Raw genomic sequence first — 24,911 nt, forward strand, 5'->3', positions numbered from 1 at the left:
TTCCTGAACTAATCCAGGCTAAGCTTCAGAGAAGAGAACAAGAGACAGGTGTAACTGGGTGGGAAAAAACCCACGATGCTAGTGAAGCTTTTGCTCATCTGTAATACAATAGGATTGGCAGAGCTGGTCAGACACTCAGACCATCACGGGCATCATGATGGGTCAGTGCACAGCTCAAAGCCACAAATTTATGAGACCGCTGCATATCCCCAGAGGACTCCTCTGTCACACGAGGAAGAAGGTTACTGGGAGGCAGAAGGGCTCAGGGAGGATACTCAAGATTACCCTTCACGTGTGATCTCCTCGCATCAGGGGGAGAGAGAGGATTTTGAAGCTGCAAGCCCAGAGTCCCGAAATGGGTAAGTACCCCAATGTATCTGTCTTACACGTAACAACAGGGCAATCCTGTCCGATACCTTTATATCCTGTTGATAAAGGACCATTTTCATTAGAAGTTTCTCATTAAAGTATATTAGACTTTAGGGATCAATCTATATGCAAATGTGTGTGTGTGTGTGTGTGTGTGTGTTAAATGTTTTCACTACAGAAACAAAAAGCTGAATTGCTTGCGGAGGATGAAACCACAGATGGGATCGGTTCTTTGTCCTAGTCTGAGACGGCAGAACGGGGTTAGGAGATACCTGGCAGATGTGCAGCCTTCCAGTTCTGCTGTAGCACCATAAAACAAAACGCTATTTCTGGCAAAGCAGAACTAGATGAAATTAATTGACTTTTTCTCATCACAAACCAATGCAGATTCCTTTTGCTGACCGTGGCAACCTTTGCCCACCATTGGAATGTGCCAGGCTGCAGACTTGGGCCTTGGGAATGGAGAGGGAAAGAGAATGACAGGATGTTAGCAAAATAAAAATAGTGAGGAGTAAATATAACAAAGGAATAATAAATAAGCATGAAAATGACTAGAAATTCAATCCCCCAAAAGATTTTCATGACAGCGAAATGCTTCTCATGGTAACCTATAGCAGAAGAGTAGCCACCCTGATTGGAAAAGGCATGTACTTCACTAGAAAGATTTCCAAACACTGTGATTTTTGTAAGTTTTACAGGGCACGTAAGTAGGTCTCTAAATGCTTAAAATAGATGAAAACCAAGCAGGACAGGGAATGAATCTTTTAAAGCCCTGATGGATGGCTACTGCAGAGCCCTGTTTGGAAGAGCTGAAACAGCAGCACAGTGAGTGCTGTTCACAGCTCAGTGCTTTAGGATGCCCTGGTATTTTTCCCTTTAAATAGTCTTGAGGAAAAGAAGAAAGGGAGATGGAAAGAGACTATAAAACCTTGCTCATGCCATGCTTCCCTTTCATGCAAACTAAAGTATGCCATCTTGTTTCTAATCTCATCTACATGTAAAATTAAGCTGTCCCTTCTGTATGTAGCACGGTGTGTGTATTAAAACCCTATTGTCCTTCATACCACATCTTCCCACAAATCTCTACCTCCTACCATTAACCTTAAGTCATTTTCTAAGGCCTGTAAGTGTTGACTTCCAGTTTTCTGATGGGTAGTGTTCGATAATGACATGCACTGTTAATTCACCAACTCCTGGTTAATGCATTTCAGACAGCATCAGAGGAAGGAAAACAAAGCCTAAGTGGTACTCTGGGCTTTCATGTCATACTGCAAGGTGGTAATCATTTGATTGCTCATTAAAATGCCGAAAGCATTCTGAAAACTGTAAGTACTATGAAAATTCAACAGTGTAGAAAGGTGCATGTATAGGTCAGCAAGATGCTGTAATATACTGTCCCAATAGGGATTTCTTTCTTTGCTGTATAACTTTGTTCAGCACCAGCTTGTGTAATTCAGCTCAGCACCAGCTATTACTCATCCTAACTTCCTCCCAAGAAGAGAAATACTTCCTCCTTTTATGGAGATAGTTGCATAATGAGTCAAATCATAACATTCTTCCCAATTATAAAGCTATGCTGATGACTACAGGGAATCAAAATCTAGCCTGGTAGTAACTTTAAGGTATTTGTTCTTTTGTTAGAGCTATCACATTTATAGTGCACACACGGACAGAAAGCTGATACAACTTATGAAGGAAATTTGAGACTTTGCGAGGAATTATGCCAAGGGGAGACAGTATGAATAAGAATGGACAGCACGGCTCCCCTTGTACCTGCACTCCAAATTTTAAAAGTCATTGCAAATGGTTGAAGGAATGTACCTTCAGAGCCTGAAGTCCTCAAGCGCATGCCAGGTGCTTACAGCTCGAGTACCCTGCTATGCACAGACAACAAGTTGTCATGAATCTGGTACTTCCTCCCTACACGTGTGACACATGCCCTGGAAAAAAACATTGAGGAACTGGGCTTATATCTGTAAAGGGAGGAGCAAGAAGAAAAGCATCAGGAGTTAATCAAGAATTAAAAGATATAGGGAGATAAAGACATGCCATGAAGAAGCCTGGGGTGGTGGAGATTAATTTTCTACCAAAACTATCTCCCATTTCTAGTTTGCTTTTGAAATAAGAAAATACTTGATTTTCAGAACTAGGAAACAAACAGAGTCTATGGTAACTTTGTCTCTCAGACAAAGTTTTGACTTTCATCATTTTCTAACAAAAATTATGTGGTTTCTTTCCATCCTCTTGCTATTTTTCCCTATGTATTAGGAATAGTGGTTGTTACAAAATATTCTTAGGTTTTTTACAAATTTATAGTATTATTTTTCTTATTGCAGTTATTTGAATACTTGAGACCATCATAACTAATATGTCCAAGGTAATTAGTCAGAATCCTCTGGTTTCTGTTTCAACATGTAAAGGTGAAATGACTCATTAGATCCTAGTCAAGTGCTTGGATATGTTACTTTACTAATGAATTCCTCTTCTAACAACAAGATTATTCCAATAAGAGTTTCAAAATAAGAAAATCAGTAAGAAGTCATGGGCCTTTAGGTGATGTTTTTAAAAGAGAAACGTGTGGATAATAATCATCTTGTTTCAACTCTTCTTTAGAGAAATAACTAGGTAACAATTCAGTATCTCAGCTCTTGCTTGTATCTGAGTGAACAGAAGCAGCTCTGCATGTTCAAAGTGGACAAGTATTTGTACATGTTACTTACAAAACCAAAACCACCAAAAAAAGGCCAATTTTCCAAAGGAAATCACCTTTTTCTTTTTTTTCTTTTCTCCCCAGCAGCTGTGCCTTACATGAGCTGATTCATTTGACTCTAGGTATTTTATTCTATGGCTGAGGTAAATGGACCCATGTGTACCCAAACCTTCAGCAGAATGAAATAAGGAAATGAAAGCACAAGTATATGAAGAAATCTGTACTGTGAAATTGCTAGACTTTATTAGCATTTGCTTTAGCAATGTGAGATGAAGAGTAAGAACAGTAAAAACAGGTTCTGGATTTCATAAATACTCAATGCATAATACCCAAAATAGTTAATAAATATATTTTCACTCTTCATTTCCCATATAAAACAGATGCCTAATACAGATTTTCATAGGAATGCTCTGTCATTACTGGTGGCTTTCTGGTATGTGGATACAAGTAGCTAAAACGAGGCTTGAAAAACTGCCCAGGGCATGACCAGATACATGGAAGATCTAAAAGTGACCCAGTAAATATCAAATAAGAGCTTGCATTAGCTTTGCATTAGTTTGTCATGTACTCTAATACTTACCACTAGGTGTAACCAATTCAACTGCTGTCTGATCAAGCCATATTGAAAGGAGTAATAAATAAGTCAATGAGATAATAGACCACTGTTTTTATCCTGACGATTGCTATGTGGATGACACACCTGACAGCTTGTGAAAACTTGTCCTAAACTGACAAGACACCTGGGAGATTTTTTCTTTCTTTAGAGCCACTTCCATCAAATACTTGGCAATGACACATGCCTGAGCAAGGCATGGTGCTGAGCTGAGCCCAGGGGAGCTGAAGGAGAGGGCCACATAAGTATACAGCTGCGTGCCCTCCCTTAGTCTGTACAATTCAGACCCCAGCAGACAGAACTGGACACAGATGTCCTTCCCCACGTGGCTGTATGGGGGCCAGGAGCGTGGTGACCCAGCCTTTGAAAGGAAAGATTCCCTGGCCCTGGGAAGAACGCACTGTCTTCTCTATACCCTTGCCATGAACTTACCTCTGTTGATCACAGATCCATGAAAAGACCTCTGCAGTAATTACACTCAGAAGGGCTTGTTTTCTCTCCCTACAAACAGATTATTTCTCAAATCAGGTAACACACTGAAGCACCATTAGTGGAGCACTGTAGCCCAAGCAAGGTTCCTATCTTTGCTCAGCACTGAACAGAATTGCAGACAGCTGGCTTTAATCTAATCCATGTGCCCACAACACCAAGAACAGTCAGGCTGATACCTCAAGATTTCATGCACTTAGTGTTCATATTTCATTAAAAAAAAAAAAAAAGATAAATGAAGCATCTAAAAGGTGCAATCCCACCACACGTTAGCTCCGACAGCAAAGCCAAAGCTGCCTGTACCCTGAGTTGGCCTGACCTGCCTGTCAAGTAACACTGTAAACCAGATCCCCTAAGCATTCCAGGCTAAAAATAATCTTAGGAAAAAGCAGAGGTTATTTTTAACTTTCCCCCTCAGTAACCACACTGACAGAGGTGGTCCCCAAATGGATGGCTCAGCCCATGGGAAGGAGCAGAGCAACTAAAGCTGGTTTCCCTGTCTGTGACAGTCTCACAGAATTTCTCTGTCTTTCCAAAAGTGTAATTGTTGCCAAGTAGCCCCTGTTTTGGATCTGCCCTCCAGTTGGGTAGGTAGTTTAGTTTTCCTTCTTTCTCTTTAATCCACAAACACACACTCAGCCTGTCATCTAGTGGGATTTTTCTTACAGTTACAATGTGTCTGCAAAAAAATGAAAAAACAAAACAAAAAAAATCCCCAACCCCCACCACCTGAACTATAAATAGGAAAGGCAGAAATCTTCAGCATAAGTAAATCCTTAACTGCATTAACATATTTCAAGGTTTGCACACATGATTCTGTGAAGTCACCCTTGATTAGAGGAAGGCTTCCTGATGTTAACCAGGTGTGTTGTTATCTCACTGGAACACACACCTCTTCCTCTAATTCAGCACTGAGACAGCCACAAAGCAGTGGGCCTTTTTGTGATTACCCAGGGTGTCAAAATACAGAACAACTATCCTCCAAAGTGTAGACAAGCAGAGAAAACCCAAATCAGTCTTATTCTAGGGAAAGTCAGAACAATGCTTAATCTTAATAGCTTATTTTTTTTGTCTGCTTTTACAGGAAACCATCCATTGATTTAATTAAGACCAGTTTCACACTCATGTATTTCTTCAAAACTAGACAGGGACTTTCTTAGGAAGCTTATGAGATACTTATGCCCCAACAAAGGGGCACAGAACATGTGCTTAAAATAAAACAGGTTTGGATGAAATGCAGCTAAATGTCATCTTCAGCCTCTTACATCCTGCAAACTAGTGGAATGGCCATTGAGTGCTCAACAATAGCTTTCGCAGTGCCAAGTTCATTAACAGAAGCAATAATTTCCTATAAAAGTTAGGCACTTAGCTCCTTTCAGGACTTTAGGAAATTCTCCGATATTTGGCTCTTGTTGAGCTGCACAGCTGCAGGTGGAATTAGGTCCATTAGCTTGTTTGATGCAAATGACACAGCTTCTTTGCATGCGATACAGGAGTTATGGAACCTTCTGTGCCCAAAGGATTGTTTTATTTCACAGCTCATTAGTGCAAGCTGCAGCAATTAATTCTTTCAGCAGATAGTAAGGGATCTCTTCTTTCAGCATAGCCACAGAACCCTCATCAGCACTATTACCACGTGGATCCAACATCTTCCTACTTGTGAGGGTCAGTACCTCTTGAATGAGCGATCAGTGGCCAACCCTGGACAAAATTACACTCGTGCCCAAAAGACAATCAGGGCAAACCTTGGTGTACATTGTCTGCACCATGAGTGCATGCCGTCTGGGAAGCTTGTCTTCCCACGCATCTTTGACTCGCTGGCATCAGCGCAGCTGTGCTAGTAGGTGGCCACTGGCTGCGATCCCTGCTTCAAGACAAGATCTGACAAAGGAGTAAGCATGCTACACTAGGGGTGAACTCTAGTCTGCAGGAATCAAAAGATGAAATCCAAGTGTAAGCTGCCCTCTGAACAGGCTGTAGAGCTTCCATTGTGGGGAGGAAAATAAAAGTGAGGTAATGGCTGTGGAAGCTTTGTGAAGAGGAAAAACCTCTTGCATTTGTTTCTCTGAAGTATCTTGTATGACAGTTGGATTTGGCTCAAAACCAGCTCCCAGCCAAATCTGCCTTCTGTTGAGCTCCTGCTCCCAGTGAGGCTCCACATTCAGGACCGGATTTGCTCAGAAAACCTTCACTGCACTAAGTTTTTAGGACATTCTGCAGGACAAGTCCCAACTGATAACAGACTAACTGGCACTACTGTTGGAATAAAAGTGGCATTCAACCAGCATTACTCAGGGCTCTGGAAGACTTCCAGCACCGTGTGGAAATCCACATGTTTGAAACTACCACTGCCACTCTTTGCAGTCCAGCTCGCTAAAGTAAACCAGACATCAATCAGTCTACCTTAAATCCCAGAGGAAAATCAGGGTGGTTCGTGGGATGAGCCACAGGAAGACCCTGCCTGAGAGGGAGCTCTACCCATCCTGAGGGAAAGACTGAGAAATATCAGTTTCTGCTGTCTGATTGTAATACAGGGCTGCTGGCTGCTCGGGAAGAGCTGGAGGATTCACTGACAGACCACCAGCGATCACTCGCTGTCTGCTAATTAAAAATCCAGTGGCACACCATGTTCCCTTGGAGAGCCAGCACTCTTTTCAACAGCTGAACATCATCTGCATTCCATAAGGAATAAAAAGATACATCTGTCTTAAAACTGATGTGCATAGTCCTAGTTTAGATTAATTAAAATATGGTATTTTACCTCTGTTTTATTGAGGCTGCTTTTTCTTGTCAATGAGAATTTTGTGCTGAGGGAAAAACAGAACATAGATTATTCCGCAGCTAAAGCCTCATTTTTTTCTACTTCAACTAGTATAAATCAGGAGTCAATCTGTACAAGTCAACGGAAAATCGCTTGTTTAAATGAGAAGAACATAGTCCTCTACTGCCGTCTTATAGCACATTTCAGCAGCAATATTTGCTTATCTGGTGCCTTTTGTACTGTACAGAAAAGGAAAGCGTTACGGACCTGAAAAGTTTTGCGCTCTGTCAGTGGTAGGTACAGGAATGACTGGACAGGAGTTTTCAAAGTAATTATAGAAACTTGTTTCCTTGAGAATAGAAACCTGAGGAAACTATGTGAAGGACAACTGAGTTATACTAGTACAGCCCAAGGAATAACAAAACTTAGGGAAAAACAACAGCCTGAAGTCCTGAGGCTATTGTTCAGGCAAAAACTCCACTGACCTAGGAAGTGTCTAAAATTATGCATTAGAGTGCCAATCACGAGAACATGCAATTAAGAAAAATACAGTATGTAAGTACCTACCTGAGCTGGGGGGCATTGCACACACTCACTACCGTGCTGCAACTGTCGGTGTAGCAGTATATGAAAAAAAGAGACTACTGCATATTCATCTGAGCAGAGTGATAACTACTGCAGACCAGCCATCTCGCTTTATCTCCTGGTTCTCTGGGTTTTGTTTGCTATGATATAAGATGGCCCAGCCAAATCCTAGAATCAGAGATAGAACTGCCTGTGTTTTGCTGTTTCAGTAAAAGCAGAAATATTATCCAACATAATATTTAAGATCAGCTTTTATTTTAAAGACCCTAAAGGTTCAAATAAAAGGAGCTTGAGCTAACCTAAATTTGCTGAATCTTATTTAAATACAGAATGCTTTGTCATCAAAGGTATTTAACCTCAGACAGAAAAATACACTTGTCTCAAAATAAGGCAAAAGTGGACAGATATTCAGTAAGGACATTGGAATACAGCCTAGGGAAAACAAAAAACAAACCACAAATACCTAGTGTAGCAAAGAAAATTATCCAGATACTTTTTTCCTCGTTTAAAAAACAGGATTAATTTGCTTGGAATGTAAAACAGGAAAAACAACTGAACAAATGAAACATCTGTAGCCCTGAATTTGCTAAGATTCCCTCAATGTTGCTCTAACTTGCAGTATTATGATAAATTTTACCATTCACCAGACTGGAAAGTAAGCTCTTCTGCTCTCCTCACATGAGCAATTTCTTTCTACTCCTCTCTCTCTCCTTGGCAGCAGAAGCTTGAATCAAAAGGAAACTGTATTAAAGAGAATAAAAGCAGAGGGTGTTAAGTTGGTTATATATTCAGTGAATGAAGCAACATAATTACAAAGAGGGGAAAACAGCAAAAGCAGAACACAAAGCTGCTGTGTTCCAGAAACCAGTTGAATAAAGAAAGTGCTATTTGTGAAAGAGCAGCTCTTTGAAACTTCACAGCCTCATTCAGACCCCACTGGTGTCAGCACAAGAACTCCTGCTCACCTCGCTGAACTTTAGATCACGCCTTTCTTTAGTCTTTACATCGTTTCACTTTAATATTAAAGAATGACATATTTTCCCTCAAGGTTAATACAGTTAAGGACTATTTTTAGTAACAGAAAGCAAAGGTTCCTTAAAGGAAGCATTTGACAAGATGTGCAAAAAAATACTGCAATAAAAATTTCACCTTTGGGCACATGTATCTATATTGCAGCTCATTACTGTTAGGAAGAATAGGCCTGCCTTACTTATTTGATGAAAGAATAAATTTTGGTAAGCTTAACAGAACTCAAAACCAGTAAATTTTTTCCTGATTAAAACCAAAGCATGATATGATGTAGCCCTTCGCCTCCATAAATAAGCTTTTCTGATTAAGTGAGAGAAAACTAGTGAGCAGACACTGAAGAAAGAGACACAAAGAAATGTGACCACTATTAAAAGAAGTTTTTATTGAGAATCTGTCAAATTCCCTTTTTTCCCATGCTATTCACTCTGCATAATGCTAGTAACTGTCCAAAGTAAGCATCAAGTTGGGATCAACCATTGATTCAATTTCTGATACAACATAACCCCCCTTTCTACAAGTGGGAAGCTGCAAGTAAGCCCACCATGTACCTCCAGCACATTTACAGGTTTTGAAAGGGAATCCTTGTATTTTCTATTAAATGTGTGTGCGCATTTACATGTGCAATATAGCAAAAGTACTCACAGTCATACGATGCCACATTCTTGTGCACACACGTGTTCATGCACGTAAACATTTGGTTTAGATTTGTATGGCTTACGTGTCTCAAAGGACTTGCTTGGGGGCTGTGTATGGTGGGAAAAACAAATCAGCCCAGACGATGACTCACGGGGTGTGGATTGTTCTTATTTGGAAAGAACAAAACACGAAAGCCAAAAGAATCCTATTTTTAAAAGGAGGTTCCTACACTGAATGCAGACTCCTGCCTGGATCTGGCAGGCAACCCGCAGGCAGACCCAAGATACTGCACCTAGCAAAGATGCCAGCGAGCTCCAGCAGCACTGGGTCACTTTATTTCCCCAGAAAAAAAAGCAGAGAGGAGTTGATCGGGAAAAGCCACTCCCAGCTATGGCTTGCTGGGCATATAAGAGAGTACAGCCTAGATACAAGCACAGATCGGGTCTCTGTTTCAGAGTTATTCAGCTTACACCGACCACTGAAAAGCGATGCAGTCTTAAAAGCCTGGGGGACACACGCACACACCAGAGCATGTGTGTTGGTCTGCTGGCTTTAACTGAACCGCCTGGTGACACAAGCAGAGCGCTTGACTCTTGAAGAGTAATGATTTAATAAAAACTAGAGGACTTGTCTTCTGGTTCAGTCCCTTAGGAAACAAGGCTCCCATTGATAATAGGCACAAAAATTCACTCAGTCACTTGCAAAGGCCTTAAAACTACAGCTTGCCAAAACAGCTGTTTTGGCTTAAAATCACCACAAAGGCTGCAGCAGCCTGCTTTCCTGTTCAGCTTTCCCAGCGCCGCCAGCTTTGCCAGATTCCTGTCCCTGCTTCTAAGAGATGAAGAGTTTTGCTTGCATAGGTGTTTGCTGAAATCACCATCACATTTTCCGTAAGAGACACGGGAGCAAAAAAGGCCGTCTACGTCCCAGCAAGCCTGGCAAAGTGTTCCCAGCTAGCCCAGGCTGTCTGCCCTTTCCTCCTGAGGTTTCCAGCTTCCCTGCAGCTTCCTCCCCTTCTCCTGGCTGCCCAGCCGCTGTGGCCACAGCTTCTGCTTTTGTGCGGGACTCAGTTCCCCATTGTTTCTGCAACTCACTCAGAGGGGCAAACTTTTTCCATATATGCTGATTATCAGAGATTTGGTTCCTGTGTTCTCATTTAAAAATATACTACCTAAAGTTCAGCTATTTTTTATCAGATACAGCTCTCCCACACACAATGCTCTGCTCCATAACACAAGCTCTGACAAACTCATGAAATACAAGAACCCCCCGATCTCTCCAAAAACCCCGTCTGACACAATCAGTACTACATAAGGTCTGATATAACTTTTGTTCTGAGAAACTACTGTTGATTTCTTAAAGGAAAGGAATTCAATAGCACGCATAATGGCATATAATATGATTTCTAATTTTCTTCCAGGTTTCATTTAAGCAGATACACTGCATATATTGACACCAGCAAGCTCTAACTCTCATAGTAACAGCTGTACTACCTCATACTAGGAGGTAGAACAGAAGATCCCTAGAGATGCCAGACAGAGGGGAAAATCCCAAATCATGTGAATAGCACATGCTCACTCATCAGATTCAATATTGGGCATTCAAACTTTCCAACAGTGAATTGCCAGTGGCTGTATCAGGAAGAACAATGTTAAAAAAAGTAATACCATAATGACCAGGTCTTGCCATCAGTAATACACCTGTCACATGGACATCTAACATAACAAGGTGGCTCAGTTTTTGAGATGCAAGTGGTCTTCAACCAGGACAGCTAATTTCACGACAATTAGAGAGCTGTTTCCTCTGCAGGTGCTTTATCATGAGGGAGCGATGAAGGCCTCAAACCCTTTTTGCAACTGATTTCATGCCAATCTCCCCTTCTGGAAAGCAAGACTGTGATTTAAACTGTGGAGTTCAGCGTTTTGGTTCAGAATAGTCAATAGCCCCAACCCAGCGAGCATCAAGGGATGTTTGGAGGAGCTGCAGGTTCTGCTGCAAAGGGAAGAGCTGGATTTCATGGGTCCCTGGGGAAAGATGGAGCCCTTTGCAGCCTGCCTGATGCCCCGGTGGCATGGGCTGTGGAAGGTCACCACTTTAGAGCCTAAACCATGGAGGCTGACCTGCCAGAGTTTGTGTGCCGCTCTGAGCCCCTTATCCCTCAAAAACTGCATCTTCATTTGGAAGGGGGAACTAAATCCAATCCCCACTTACACTTCCCAGGACAGGAACCAGTCAGGTTAGCTGGGTTAACCTGGCAGCCTGCTTGGACCTGTCTACAGAGAGACACTCTGGAAAGTTAAGGTGAATTAGCTATCACAGTAAGGGTGGTATATATATTTTTAATGCCTCTCTCCCCACTACTCAGCCTCACCTTTTCCCTAAGAAAGAGGACTAGCACGTTTTAACATCAGTATGTTGTTAAGTGGTATGTTGCAGATTCCTAAATGCCCTGCGCGCATGCAGTTTTAGAAACAACTGTCGTAGGTGCTCTCCTACAATAGGCAGGACATGTAGCCAAACCATCTTTGGGACAAGTTATCTGTAAAATGCGATTGCTGGTTCACTGACATCCTCTGAAGGTTTTGTAGCCAGAGTTAAACAGTGAGAGCACAGGGAGCCCTTGTCTCCATATAGCTTCTTTGTACAAACAAAGCTGTGACATCCCTTTTCTACTCATCACTATCCATAGAGAGTGGTAGGATCCCTTTGTGTTTAACTGGTGAACTTCTGCAAACACACTATCTGAAATAATGCATTGAATACATGCATAGTTTATAAACAATAATTGCAATTACTAATTAATCAGATGCTAATAATATTTTTTCATTTTCCATTATATTTATTACTTCTCACTTCCTGTCATTTCTGATCTTGGATTTTAACCATCAAACTTCAACTAACACTTCCATGTCTTGACGTTAAATTCTTGAAAAGGAAGAGGCTCACCTACACTCTGGGATTAATAGACGCCTGTGTAATTCTGACTTGAAAAATTTACCAGACTAAGTAAAACTCACTTGTCTTTGCTAGAAGCATAAAACTAAAATCCAAGAAAAAACCCCTCATTTTTCCGATATTATTTTCCTGCAAGAGATGGGAGAAATTATTTCAAAGCTAGTCTAATTAATAAAATTCAATCAGTTACCGTATTATCTTGAAGAAGTAATACTTAGGAAGATACTGATAATTAACAGAGTTTATTTCGGATTAAGTTTTCAGAAGCAGTCTGCCTCAACCTGATGAGTCAGTCATTAGGCATCTGAAATGGCAACATGCCGAGAAAGGCAATTTGACATTTAAAGTGACATTAACCTGCAGGTTATCGTGAGTTGGAAATTTCTCCTGCTAAATGAAAGGACTGGAAATGGAACTAATGCATCAAAGTTCAGACAATCAACCTTTTTGTAACAAACTCAGATAAACAGCCCAAATGAAAACAAATGAACTGGGAGTGGAGGGAGAAGCTAGCAAACATTTTCCACTTTCCTTATCATCCACCTGAGGGGGAAAAAAAACAACAAACCAACAAAAAAACCAGTCCCTTCTGCTTTTTACTCTTCCTTGGCATTGTTACAAGCAGAGACTGAAAAAGACCTACTTCAAATCCCTTTCCCATGTCTTTCTTCCACTAGGAACTGGTGTTCCTTCATGCAGTCCCGGCTGGTAACATACATAGAAGCCTGCATGAAGGAGAAGTACATTGTCAACTCCCAACAGCCCTGTCTAAATGGAGCACCAGACTGCCAGAAGATCATGTAAGTATCCTAAACAAAACCACTGAAGAAAACAGAATTTTCTTTGAAGTATCTAAATGATATTTTCAAATGTATTTAATGACACATTTTTAAAAAGAATTAAAGCATCAACTCAGTTTAATACCAAAGTGGTGGAGGGTCTGATGTATGTACCTAAGGTGACCAGGCATTTAAGTAACCTGGGAGAACAACTGCCTTTCCAAGCCATCAAGTACAGGACTACGAGGTGATTAAGCGGTATTTCAAATCTTCCCACTTGTTTATTCAGAAAAAAACAGAGACCATACCCTTTCCATGATGTTCAGGTCATAACACACACACATAACTTAAAAAAAAAATCTCTGTCCATGGCCATCAGTGAAACCACTTACATGGCAGGACTTAGAGATGTGCAATTGCCCAAGCGCTTACGCTTCCTTCAGCAGGACTGGCTGCCCAAAGAGTACTGGTGAAAGCCAATTGGGTACCTTAAGGTACCAGGAGTGATATGTTTTTAAAGTTGGGAGACATTGACTCACAACACACTTTTCAAGTGAAATATTTACTACTCACCCGCATGTTTTCACGTCTATGTAGTTACTTAATCGCAAAAAATGCTTTTGTTATTTGTTAATATAATTAATTTCTCTTTCTCTGAGCCAAAAAAAAAGTTTTGTGACTATTTCTAGTGGAGTTTTAAACAAATTTGTATCTTCCTTGGTATCGGTGACATTTCAGAATATTTGTTTAAAAGCTTTCTTTACAACTCATCAGAATATTACAGAAGTTCAAGCTCAGTCCAAACTTGATCGCAAAGGACTCTATTACAATAAATATTACAGTTGCATTTCTGATAGTTACATAAATTTGCCATCTGTGACTTTTCTCCGACTTGTGTCAGATCAGTGCCAACATGTCTGGAAAAAAATCTCTATGGAAGAACAATAAAGCATGAAGCAGACCATTGAAGCCCTGCCCACTGAAGAGTAGTTATATTCTTTCTGCATGTAAGAACACGCACACACCTCCTGCTGTAGAAGGTACTCCTGAAAAGCAATCTTCTATAGGGAAAAAAATTGCTGTGGACTGCCTAAATGTTTACGAAGCAGCAGTGACGCAGTTTATGACAAATTTCTTAGCTTTCTGCATTAGTCATTTAGGACACACTTGGCACCAGGCTGCTGCTAGAGTCAGTTAGTTTACCCCAAGTGATGCCAGCTGACAATAACTTGCAATCTAATGCCCAGCCCCTTACTCCCCAGGTACAGGACAGCTCTGAAGCCAGTCTATCAAGTGAAGCAGAAGGTTTTGAAGTCTTTGCAGTGGAAATGCTGCCCTGGATTTATTGGCAAGGACTGTGAACAGCGCGGTAAGGAAAGTTAGAGAACAAGCAGGACAATTACTGGCTAAATGCCAGTCACTGCGGCAAGAAATAAGTTTGCCTTTTTTTTTTTTTTTTTTTTTTTTTTTTTTTGAGAATTGTTGCCTTATTTTCTTTGGTCTGCTATGCCCCAAATCACTGATACCTTGAAAGAAGGAGTAGTTGTAATTAGCTGCAATTAGTGGCTAATAGCATTAGCTACTTATTCTTCTATCAGTAGCACCTTTGTAATCTTTACACATGGAGAAAGGTATTAATTTGCCGGTAGGGAGGCCTGTCAGATGCACAAGTCCATCTAGGAATGCCTAATTCCAGGTAGACACTGGTGACATCAGAAAGCAACACTAGTATGTGAAATGCCCCTAGGGTCAGTTTAGAGTTTGAAGTCACCTGCCTAGGGAAATCACAACACACCCAATTTGAAACAAGGTAGGCAGCATTCCCGCTGCAGCCTGCATTGCTGCCTCCTCTCTGCTTACCCCAGCTGCAGATTCTGGCTCCTAGAGGGGGGTGCAGCCCCTACCACACAGGAACAGAGCCCAGGCTGTTACTTCCATGGAAGCTCTAGCAATAGCCTTTGCATACAATAAACTACTATAACTCTTTGCGCTGCTGCAAAATGATGCCTGCAGCTGCTAAGTAAAAGAGAGGAGGGACAGTGTGGTTTAAAAACTGGAGTGCTTCATGGATTGGTAGGATTTAGCAAAAAATCCTTTTTTTTTTCCCCTCCAAAAGTAGGAGAATTTAAATGGATAAAAGGTAATTCCCCCCAGTAATTAAGGCAACCATAACAAAACCATCAAACGCTTAAGTGAAAATGTTCACACAATCTTTTTGTAACTCACCTACCCAAACAGACTCCATGGATAAAATGGCAGTTCCTGCTTTTATCTCTGCAGGTTTAGCTTTTCTTCACGGATTTCTAAGGTGATGCTCCAGCCTGACCTTCATTTATAATGTTGGAAGGATATTACCAATATCAAATACAGTGCTTCTAGTTTAGTCTGTCCTTTGTTACACTCATTGACCAAAACCAGCTGCTCCATCTTTATCTCATTTGTACAGCATCACTCACTGTAGTTGGTGCCATCAGAAAGTTCAGGGAACTGTGGAACAAGAAAGAGGAATTTGCAAATCTTTTGATAGGACTCCCTCGGGGAAAAAAAAGCACACATTTGCAATAGACTCATTTTTTAGGAGCAATAACTCAGCATGAATTAAAAAAAAACGCCCCTAGTGCATAGGATTATCATGTATGCAATGTTGTGTGCTAGTGCAGTACCGTAAGCAAAGTAAATTCTCCAGAGATGATGTTCTTTCCCTATGAAACCTGCAATGCAGAAGCCTGTCTCACCAGTTATACTACACATGAAATTGCCCTGCGGTGCCTTGCTAAACTGTAGTAGTTTCTGCATCTAAAATATTTTCACAGATGTATTACATCTCAATTGCAGATCCCAATTTTATTCTGGTGCCAGGAAATCAAACTGAAGGACAGGAAGAAGAGGAGTTCTCAAACCACAGTACGTGCTTGAAGTTATTTTGCTTGCCATTCTTTTATCTCTCAGTCACAGATCAGAAGAAAAGATACATTTTTTAGCTGCAGTTTTAACATGATGAGCTATGGACAATATCGTTAGTGAAAGCATTCTTTGGGAAAGCTTTTATACAACTACGTTTATTGGCATTTGCTATAACACTACATGAATGCTCTAGACAAAGTGTCCAAAAGTTTCAAAGTTGTATGCTGGCTGCTCTTCAGCGATACCTAGTGAGAATGCCAGCTGGTAGAGAGCGTTAAACCTTTCAACGGCATGGATGTTGAACCCCTTGCTCTGCTAAGCGGATTCACAGGAAAGTACACCATGCTTGGAATCCTTACCAGAAAAGCAATCTATTCAAAATGCTATTTTAGGGCAGCTACCCAGTAGCTTTGAGATTATTATTATTATTATGAGGTACCATAGATGTCTATCTCAGGCACTATATCCTACCAATCTAAGTAACCAAGAAGGACCTTTCCTTACCCTCTGGGAAACAGCGTGGCTTGCAGTGCTATTAAGTACCTTCTAGCAATTGGCTTAGGGTACTATTGCAGCCCTGAAAGAGAGTCTTCATTACATTATGCTCTCAGCACTGAATGAATAAGCAGTTGCTTTACAGGACTTAGGTTCGTAAAACATATAGATTGAAACGTCAAAGGTAACCCTAGAGGATAAGAGGCCCCCAGGATGGCACAGCTGGGGTATACCAGTTTCTGCAACTCTCAGTGTACGTTTTGAAATCGACAGCTCAAATTAGCAGGTATTTATTTAGAATCCCATCAGTTACTGGGCCCCTCAGTGAGAGTCAGCTACACCGTACGCTTCTGATTCCTTAGTGAAATGCCTCAAATGCTCTTTCATCCTGCCCTTTTGTTCTGGGTTGTTAAAGCTTGCTATCCTTTCAGTTAACTGGCCTGAAAGGAGTTATTGTTCCAGAACATTTTTATGGCGTGGAGAGATTTTAAATGAAGAGCATTTTACTGCCATCATGGCTAGCACGGAGGAAGTTCTTCTGTTATTTTTTAAATATATCAGGTTTTCCTCACTGCTGAAAAAAATCTTTGCAAAAAGAAACCGTGAGTTTAGGTGCTGTAAGTCAACAACCCTCCCAAATGTCAGTGAAAAATTTTCAGAGCACAAAGTACACAGGTGTTGTCAGAGGTCTTGTAGGAATACCTGTCGCCTGGTTGCTGCACTCCATTGCATTACTTTGTTTTTTTAATCTTGTGATTAGTGTCAACATCTGTGGATTCAAGAGAAATGTTGGAAGTCATTCAAAATCATGAGGCATTACTGGATGATCTTCAAAGTGATATTCATCAAGCAGTCAGCAACCTAGGTGACTTACAGAGAATATTTGAAAACAACGGTACAAGCATGGTGTTAGAAGTGAACCAGAGCAATTCAGGTGAGAGGTCTGAAGCACAATTATCAGCCTGCCAATAGGCCCTGCAAAACCACGCAGATCAGAAAGAAAAACTGAAAACAAAAATACCCTGATATTCCTTGGTCTGCTGGTTGTTTCTAAGGAGAGCAAAAATGGATGCAATTCCAATACAAATGAATGAACCACATTCAAGAATAACTTGAAATGGGAAATGAGATGAAAGGCAGATTCCTTTGTACTTTTCTGGAATTTCAGAATATGCCTTAACCACAGAATAAAGAGGTTGCTCATACTTAAACTTTGTTAGCTTACTATTCTACTTCTATGGCTTCTTCTCTTCTCTGGGGATGCAGAGTACAGGTTTGTTTTTTGTTCTTTTTTTTCATACTCATCCTATATACTCCAATGCGTGGAATATCAGTATTTTAAAAAATTGTAACTTCCAACCCTTCTCTGGAACATTATTCTGCTGTATATAGGAGTGGGGAAAAAAAAGAGCTACCAAATTCCACCTACTAATGTGAGCCAAACATTTTCTAATGATACAGACTATTGTGCTCAGGGAATGTCAAGGCACTCAAGTTTGAACATTAAAGTTAGAAATCAAGCCTTAGTATAATTCACACTTGGAACAGATACTTCACAGATTTTTCAAGTCCTGGCCTGGAATATTCAGCTGTTAAGATGTTGTATGACTTTGTGAAGTAGAAGGTGCATTGTAGAAAGCATCAGAAAAAGAGCAACATTACGAGATAGTCAAATAAGCAGGAGCCCACCAGCCAAGAACTGTTGTGAAAATGGGCAGTTACGGCCACTTACAAAACTGCTTGTCCAGGGGTTTCAAACTGCAGTATTTTTATGATTTAAACAGAGCAGTCAATACACGTATCTAAGTTATTGTCTGCAGACTCAAAGACACAATGTGCTTCACAGTAACCTTGATGTAAAATTAGGCTATTTTTGCAATTGTCAAAATTTATCATGTGGTCAGATTTTTGAGGAGTAAGATGGCATTCACTGTAGAAAAATACATACTTGAGTTTTACCCTGGCCAGATTAAGATGTGTTCCAAAAGCAGAATTTAAATCTAATGAAATTAATTTTTAAAAACTGTGTTAACAGATCTCCAGGAAAGGCTTCTGCAGCAAGTTTTGTTTCCCCATGTGGAGAATTTTCTAAGGAAACATTTTAACCCAATGTGGGCAAGCTTCAACAGAAGCTTACAGAACCTCTCGAACATGGTAAGAAACCTGTCCCATGATGTGGAAGCCAACAAGAAAAGCATAGAAAGATTCCAAGAAAGCACTGTGCCCAAGAAGGAATTCCAGGATCTGGGAACTAAGTTTGAATCAAAAGTCCAAGAAAACATAGTGAAAGTTGATCAGGTGAAGAGAGATATAGAGACCCAACTGAAAATGCAGCAGGCTAGTATTCACCATAATCTCACCATGATCAAAGCAGATACCGACACAAAGCTCAAGAAGTTTCATAAGATACAGCAGTCCCATTTCTTAGCTTTGAACAGCAGCACTGCAAACATGAAACAAGAGCAAAGGAATCTTGAAAATAAATTTGAGACTTTGAAAAAAAATTTAACAGAACTCTCCTCACATCATGGTCCCAAAGATGAAAATATCCAGTTAACCATCAGACAAATAAATGACATTCTGGCAGGGCATGCAAAGCAGCTTAAAGAACTTTACATGGAGTCAGATGTCGCCTTTCAGAATATTGCAGTTTTAGAGAAGTGGTTTAAGGAGTTAAAAAAGAATATGTCAAAGTACAGGCCAGAAGACCTTACAGTAACTTTAATGGAGAAATCACTTATTATGGAAGAAAACAAAGCAGCATTGGAAAGGCAGATATCGGAGCTCAACTACACTCTCTCAAATCTTCGGGAAAACTATTCAGATCTGTTGAGGTACATGGAGGAATGTAATTGCCAGAGAATATCTTCTGACACTGATGTACTGGAGGAAGATTTAAAGAATATCACTTATTCCCTTGAAGGCACTCAATCAAACTTAAAGGATATGAAGCACTTAGAGTCAGTTTTCAGAGATATCTTGAGGAATGAAATTGAAGAGCTCTCCTCAGCTTTTCCATCTATCCATCAATCCCTTAATCTCCGTCAAGAAGAAAACAGACAACTTCAGTCACAAGTTATGGCTTTTTCAGAAGACATAGGCTTCTTGAAGAAGAAAGATGAAGAAATTCATCGACACATCAAGTATCTCAACAGTTCTTTTGGTTCTCTTTTGGAAGATGCCATGCGGCATGAAGCAGCACTGGAGGCTTTACTGGGAGAAGAATTTATGGAAGTCTTGTTTGAAGAAGATCCTAGTATCCTCATATCATCAGTATCTCAGCTGCAAGAATCTCTCAGACATATCTCAGATAAGCTCCAAGAACAAAATGTGACATTAGAATCTCTTATAAAGAGATTTCATCTCTTGGAGAGAGGCCAACAGAATAAGCATGATGTTCATACATCTCCTAAGCATCCCAAAGAAGAAACGCAAACATCCTCTACTCTAGATGAAGCTAGCAGTCAACGCAGCATCGTAGAACATATGGAACCTAACTATGAGGCTGCCAAAGATGACTCCTTGGATAGCTCGGCTTATAACGATATCATGACTCTGAAGAATGATATCAAACACCTGAGCCTGGCAGTCAAGAGGCATGAATCCAGAAGTGACATGAATCTCTGCTGCAATCATACAATAACAAATGTAATTGAGCCACTCAACATTTCTGTAGAAATTCTCTCAGGAGATTTAGCAACCATCAAGCGGAAGCTGGAGGAACATCTGCTGATTTTTAAAAAGCTATTTGGAAGCAATGAAGAATTAGTTGCCTCAAATATTAGTCTGGATGTTACAAAGATTCAGTCAATGCTGACCAGAAAAGTGAGAAGGCAACAGAAAGGTCAAGACAAGCAAAGAGACAAGAAAAAGTCTGAGAAGCACAGAGAAAATACACAAATGATAAGTGGAAGAAATACAGTGCAGACAGAACTTTTGGAAAAAGGTGGGTTCTTTTACTTGCTCATGTGCAGCTGTAGATTCTTTCTGGGCCCTGCTATAAGTTCTACACACGCAGCATATTAGTTGTGAGACTTGTCCAATATCTTGTGGGGTGCTGGAGGAATTCTGACATTTACTTCCTCCCCTTCATCAAAATAAGCAGTTTGAGTGGGAACCAAGTTGATACACTGCTGCACTTTGCTCGAGGCCAACTAAACTACACCCATTATAGCTGCTGGGAAAGTGGCCTTGAACTAATTCAACTTTAGATATTTAGAACACAAATTTTGTTTGTAGATGCTCATGTTAACATAGTAGCAGTTTGCTCTTTTGAAGCTGATGGGGAGTGGTAGGCTTGCTGGTCTTGCTTCTTTTTCCTCTGTTATTTGAGTCTGGAAGGAGCGCACTCAAAGCACCAAATCCTTCCCAATGTGGGCAGATACATTAAATTAACTGCCATAATTTGCAGAAGTGGAACAGGGAGAACTGACCACAGAGCATACTCTCTCTTTTACAGCTAAGCTTCAGAGACAAGTTTTCAGCTTAAACTTCACTGTGACTGGCCAGCTCCCTTCCCCGTAAACATTTGGCCATAAGCACATGGTAATTACAACCACCACAGCTTTAGCATTGGCTTTTATGATTGTAGCCCTTGTTATGGAGGAAAAAGCAGCCCCTTTAGGCATCTGTGCTGCAAAACTGTAGTTAAGACTGAAAAAGCAGAGAATGTATTTCAAATTAATTTATTTTTAGGACAGCAAAAGTGTGCTGCTTTTTTTGTTTTTCCTGGTTGGTCTTAGCCTTATACTTCTCCAGGAGTAGTGGTTCAGATATTTCCAGGGACCCATTCCAACCCCAGGCATATACCCATTTCAAGCACTTAGCTCTGCAAAGGAGCATATAGAAATCAGGCCTGATAGGGCTTCACTCTGTCTCCCACACCGATGATCCTGGGGAAAGAAGAGTGCTCACTGCTAAAATCCTGTTCCTCTTTCTTTTTCAGACTCATTGGTGGCATTCCATGTAGGATTCTCAGAAGGAAAGGATAAAGAAAAAACTCTAAGGTTTAATGAAACTTACTTGAATTACGGAAACAGCTATTTCCCTGAACATGGCTACTTTAAAGCACCGCATAAAGGTGTCTACCTGTTTGTCATCTCTGTGGAGTTTAGTTCAGGACCAGCATTAGGACAACTCTCCTTTAGCCGGGGGTACAAAAGAACTCTCTCAAGTAGTCAAAGGAAAACACCAAATGGAAACACCATGACTACTTTTGCTATGGCAGAAATGGAGAAGGGGGAGAAAGTATGTTTTGAATTGCTGCAGGGCTCTGTAGTGAAACGGAGTCCACCTGGGACAACAATGGGTGGATTCCTAATATTTAAAACTTGAATAGTGACATTTTGTTTTATTGATATCTTTCCATAGATGCAATGGATCAATTCACTATTGCTTCATCTGTGATGTATTCAATCCTACTGCATGTGTTTAAACATAGCACTACCCTAGATTTGTCTTCATGCTTCTTTTCTGGAAGTGTTTGGCTTTTGATTAGTTGCTTATAAGCAGCAATGGGAATTTCTTTGAAGTGATAAGCTAATGGTTTGGACTCCAAATCTATCAGCACACACATTCCCAAATCCTTCCACTGTGAGAATTGCACCTAATCAGAAAAAAAATGTTTTGTGGGACTTTCTTCACTTATAACACAAATAATGTCTCCTTTCCCCTGGCAAAAAGAGTATCCTTCCATAGCAAATACCCCTACCACTGACAAGGAAAAGATTTTAGAAAGGATTGTAAATATCAACTCTCATATTTTGTGAATAGTAGCTTAAAACCAAGACGACAGGGCAATTTTACCTTTTAGTTCTCTGTGGACCACAGGCAGTCACAGACTGTCTTGGAAACTTCTGCAACTCCAATTCAATGTTTCAGTCTGCGCACAACACGAACGTTACAAGAGATCGATCAAACCCAGTAAGATGTGCCCTATGCTGGTATTTGTAGGCAAGGATCTTAGAAACAGCTCGATCTCTTTGGTTCTGGGCCTCTGTTGTATTTCAACTACACTGCAAAAAATTAATAGTAATATAACATTGTTAAGATGAATTACATCTACATTTAGACACTAGGAAAATGTTAACAATATAAAAAAAATATTAGTGAAAATGCAGTTTATTTCTAAAGTTAACCCTGAAGAACATTGTGAATTCATCCCAGAGTTCAGTATTTAGTAAATTGTTTAAAACCAAGCAAGCAAGTACAATTAACGGCAAAGAGGCAAGCTCATTGGGCTGCTGTCATTGTTGAATATAACATAAATTTGTAATTAGAGTAAACCAAAGAGAAGAATTTCTGAACTGTGGAGATTATTTTGAATTTCCAAAAATCTCAAGATGACCATGTCTGGTCACATCCTAAACTTTTCTTCTGTCAAATAAAATATCCCAAAGTCTCTAATTTTAAAGAAGTTCAATTATTGTGGTAGTTTTCCTTGTCTATCCTAATGTATTACAAAACAATATTAAAACAATTAAATTTGCCAAAGTGAAATGCATTTAGAAATTCCCAATATTTTTGATAAGAGGTAAATTCTTACGATGTATTTTACCCCTTTTTAAGTTAACATTTTCTAACAGAAATCTATCCTGCTGTTAAGGGGTTTTCTCCCCATCTACTTGTATTCTAAGCAACACGAAACTACAAAATTATTAAAAAACACATTGGTACCAACACACATTGCACTTAAGACACCAGTTTGACAAGCAGACAATATATATCTTTTGAAGTAAAGCTACAAAGCAGTTTCAGCTACTGACTGCCAAGAAGATTGTTATTTGCCACCCTGAAAAATCCAGCAAAGCAAACAACTAAAAATGATCTCTCATCACGCGAGATTAACTGGCCAAGTCTCCCCATTTATCTAGCATGGAGCCACATCTTGCACTGCTCTGCGGCAGTCAGCGCAAAGTGCCTGCAAGCTCGGTGTCATCTTCTGTCCCACAGATTGCTCAAATATCTGAGGTAAGGAAGAGAAGAAAAATTTGAAGAGGTGAAATGTCAAAAAGGAAGAAAAGCATCAAATTGTAAGATTGGGTTCTTTCAGTTCAAAGCTACTATACTGGGGTGACCCAGATGTTTTTACCAGTGGTCCTCCAACTATGGGCTTTTTTGGTGGCAGCATTCTGCAGTGCCAAGCCGAGTGTGCTGCCCAGGTCAGGGTAGCTCAAGGAACACCCCATCTTCACTGCATGCCAATTCTGCAGCTACCAGCTGAGTTCCACTCTTAAATACAGACAGGAGATATATATTTGAAAACACTTTGCTTGTTTTTAAAGCTTTGACAGAAAGCTTCAACTGGAACAAAAACCATACAGCTACTTGGAAAAGGACATGGTAGATTGTAGACAGGGTAGCAGTTCATCCTGACAGGACTTTCAAAAGTTTGGTATCCTTGTGCTTACCAGAATTTACTTTTGTTGAAGAATAAGCCAGGCAAGTTCAGAGACTGACTCCAGAGTGAACACTATGTTAATATAAAGATGTTTTCATATTTGTATTCTTCAAATATGTGTTTAAGTTAGCCACCTGCATATACAAAGATGACATACTTGACTGGAATACTCTCATTTTTAGACTAGGAAGCAAAAAATGAATGAAAAATAATGGGTTAAAACATTTTATTTGCTTCCTTCTCAGACAGCAAGAGAAAAGATGATTAAACTACTGGGTTGTGGTAATTCATGTTTTTTTAATTAATACATCAGCTTTTTAATAAACTCCCATCTAAACCACCCCTCAAATACAAGAAAACTATTTAACTACTGGCATACATTTCCTCCCCCTCCCCCCCGCCTTTTGTTGTTTGCATTTTTTAGGGGGGTTGGTTTGTTGTTTCTTTCGTAAGATTAACACAGCCACATCACCATGACCTGCATTATTAGGCAACAGACTAGAGGAAACTGTTTTAATAAAAAGACAGCAGACTCCAGATTAGGACCTAAAGGAAAGAAAAATTTGCCACAAAAATGGCAAGAGGACACGGATGATTAACTGACAATTTTTAAAAAAATAGCTATTGGTTGGCTCGGTGGATTAAGAACAGGGGTTTTCAAACATGAAAACTAAACTGAAGCTGACCACAGGCATTAGGAAAAGAGAGTTGTCTGTAGAAGTAGACAAGTTGCTCCAGTTTATCTCATAGCAGACCACCAAGACTAGCATGCCTGATGGCAATTTCAGCCAAGCACCAGGCACAGAAACACATATGCTCACTCCAAGATAGAAATATCATCAACTTGAGCCTCATATTTTAAAAACAAACAAAAAAACTCCACGAACAAACAAAAGCTTCCAACTTCTCTTAGTACTTCTCAAAAATCCTGTACCTGCCAGAAAATGTTGCCAATAGCTCAAAGTTTCTAGATCTCCAGATCAAACTTTATTAAAAAAAAAAAAGCTTCATTAAAAAGATTACAAAAGCTGTGCATCTTAATGCCTTCGCATAACTATTTTGTTACTGAAACTTTTACTGCTTTATGAATGTCAGCATCTTTGTGCTTTACATTTTAAAATTAAAGCCTTCTAATGTTTTTTTTTCTGTTACTAAGATGATCTCCTTACTTTACTCAAAATGCAAGT

At 40.1% G+C, this 24,911-nt stretch overlaps 1 protein-coding gene across 1 annotated transcript; it reads left to right on the top strand.

The window, feature by feature from the left end:
- The first annotated feature begins 14 nt into the window (after positions 1-14).
- On the top strand, positions 15-24,875 carry MMRN2 (multimerin 2). The gene is made up of 7 exons (XM_054831665.1): positions 15-359; positions 12,825-12,947; positions 14,189-14,295; positions 15,762-15,830; positions 17,086-17,259; positions 18,361-20,271; positions 21,271-24,875. The coding sequence occupies exons 1-7, from the start codon at positions 76-78 to the stop codon at positions 21,657-21,659; spliced, it is 3,057 nt and encodes a 1,018-aa protein (XP_054687640.1). The 5' UTR covers positions 15-75; the 3' UTR covers positions 21,660-24,875.
- The last annotated feature ends 36 nt before the right edge of the window (positions 24,876-24,911 follow it).

The sequence above is a fragment of the Grus americana genome, chromosome 7, assembly GCF_028858705.1.
Source record: "Grus americana isolate bGruAme1 chromosome 7, bGruAme1.mat, whole genome shotgun sequence".
NCBI lineage: Eukaryota > Metazoa > Chordata > Aves > Gruiformes > Gruidae > Grus > Grus americana.

Coding starts and splice junctions, on each gene's coding strand:
- MMRN2 (XM_054831665.1), top strand. CDS start 76: ATGCTAGTGAAGCTTTTGCTCATCTGTAATACAATAGGATTGGCAGAG. Junction 360..12,824: donor AGCCCAGAGTCCCGAAATGG/GTAAGTACCCCA, acceptor TTCTTCCACTAG/GAACTGGTGTTCCTTCATGC. Junction 12,948..14,188: donor CCAGACTGCCAGAAGATCAT/GTAAGTATCCTA, acceptor CTTACTCCCCAG/GTACAGGACAGCTCTGAAGC.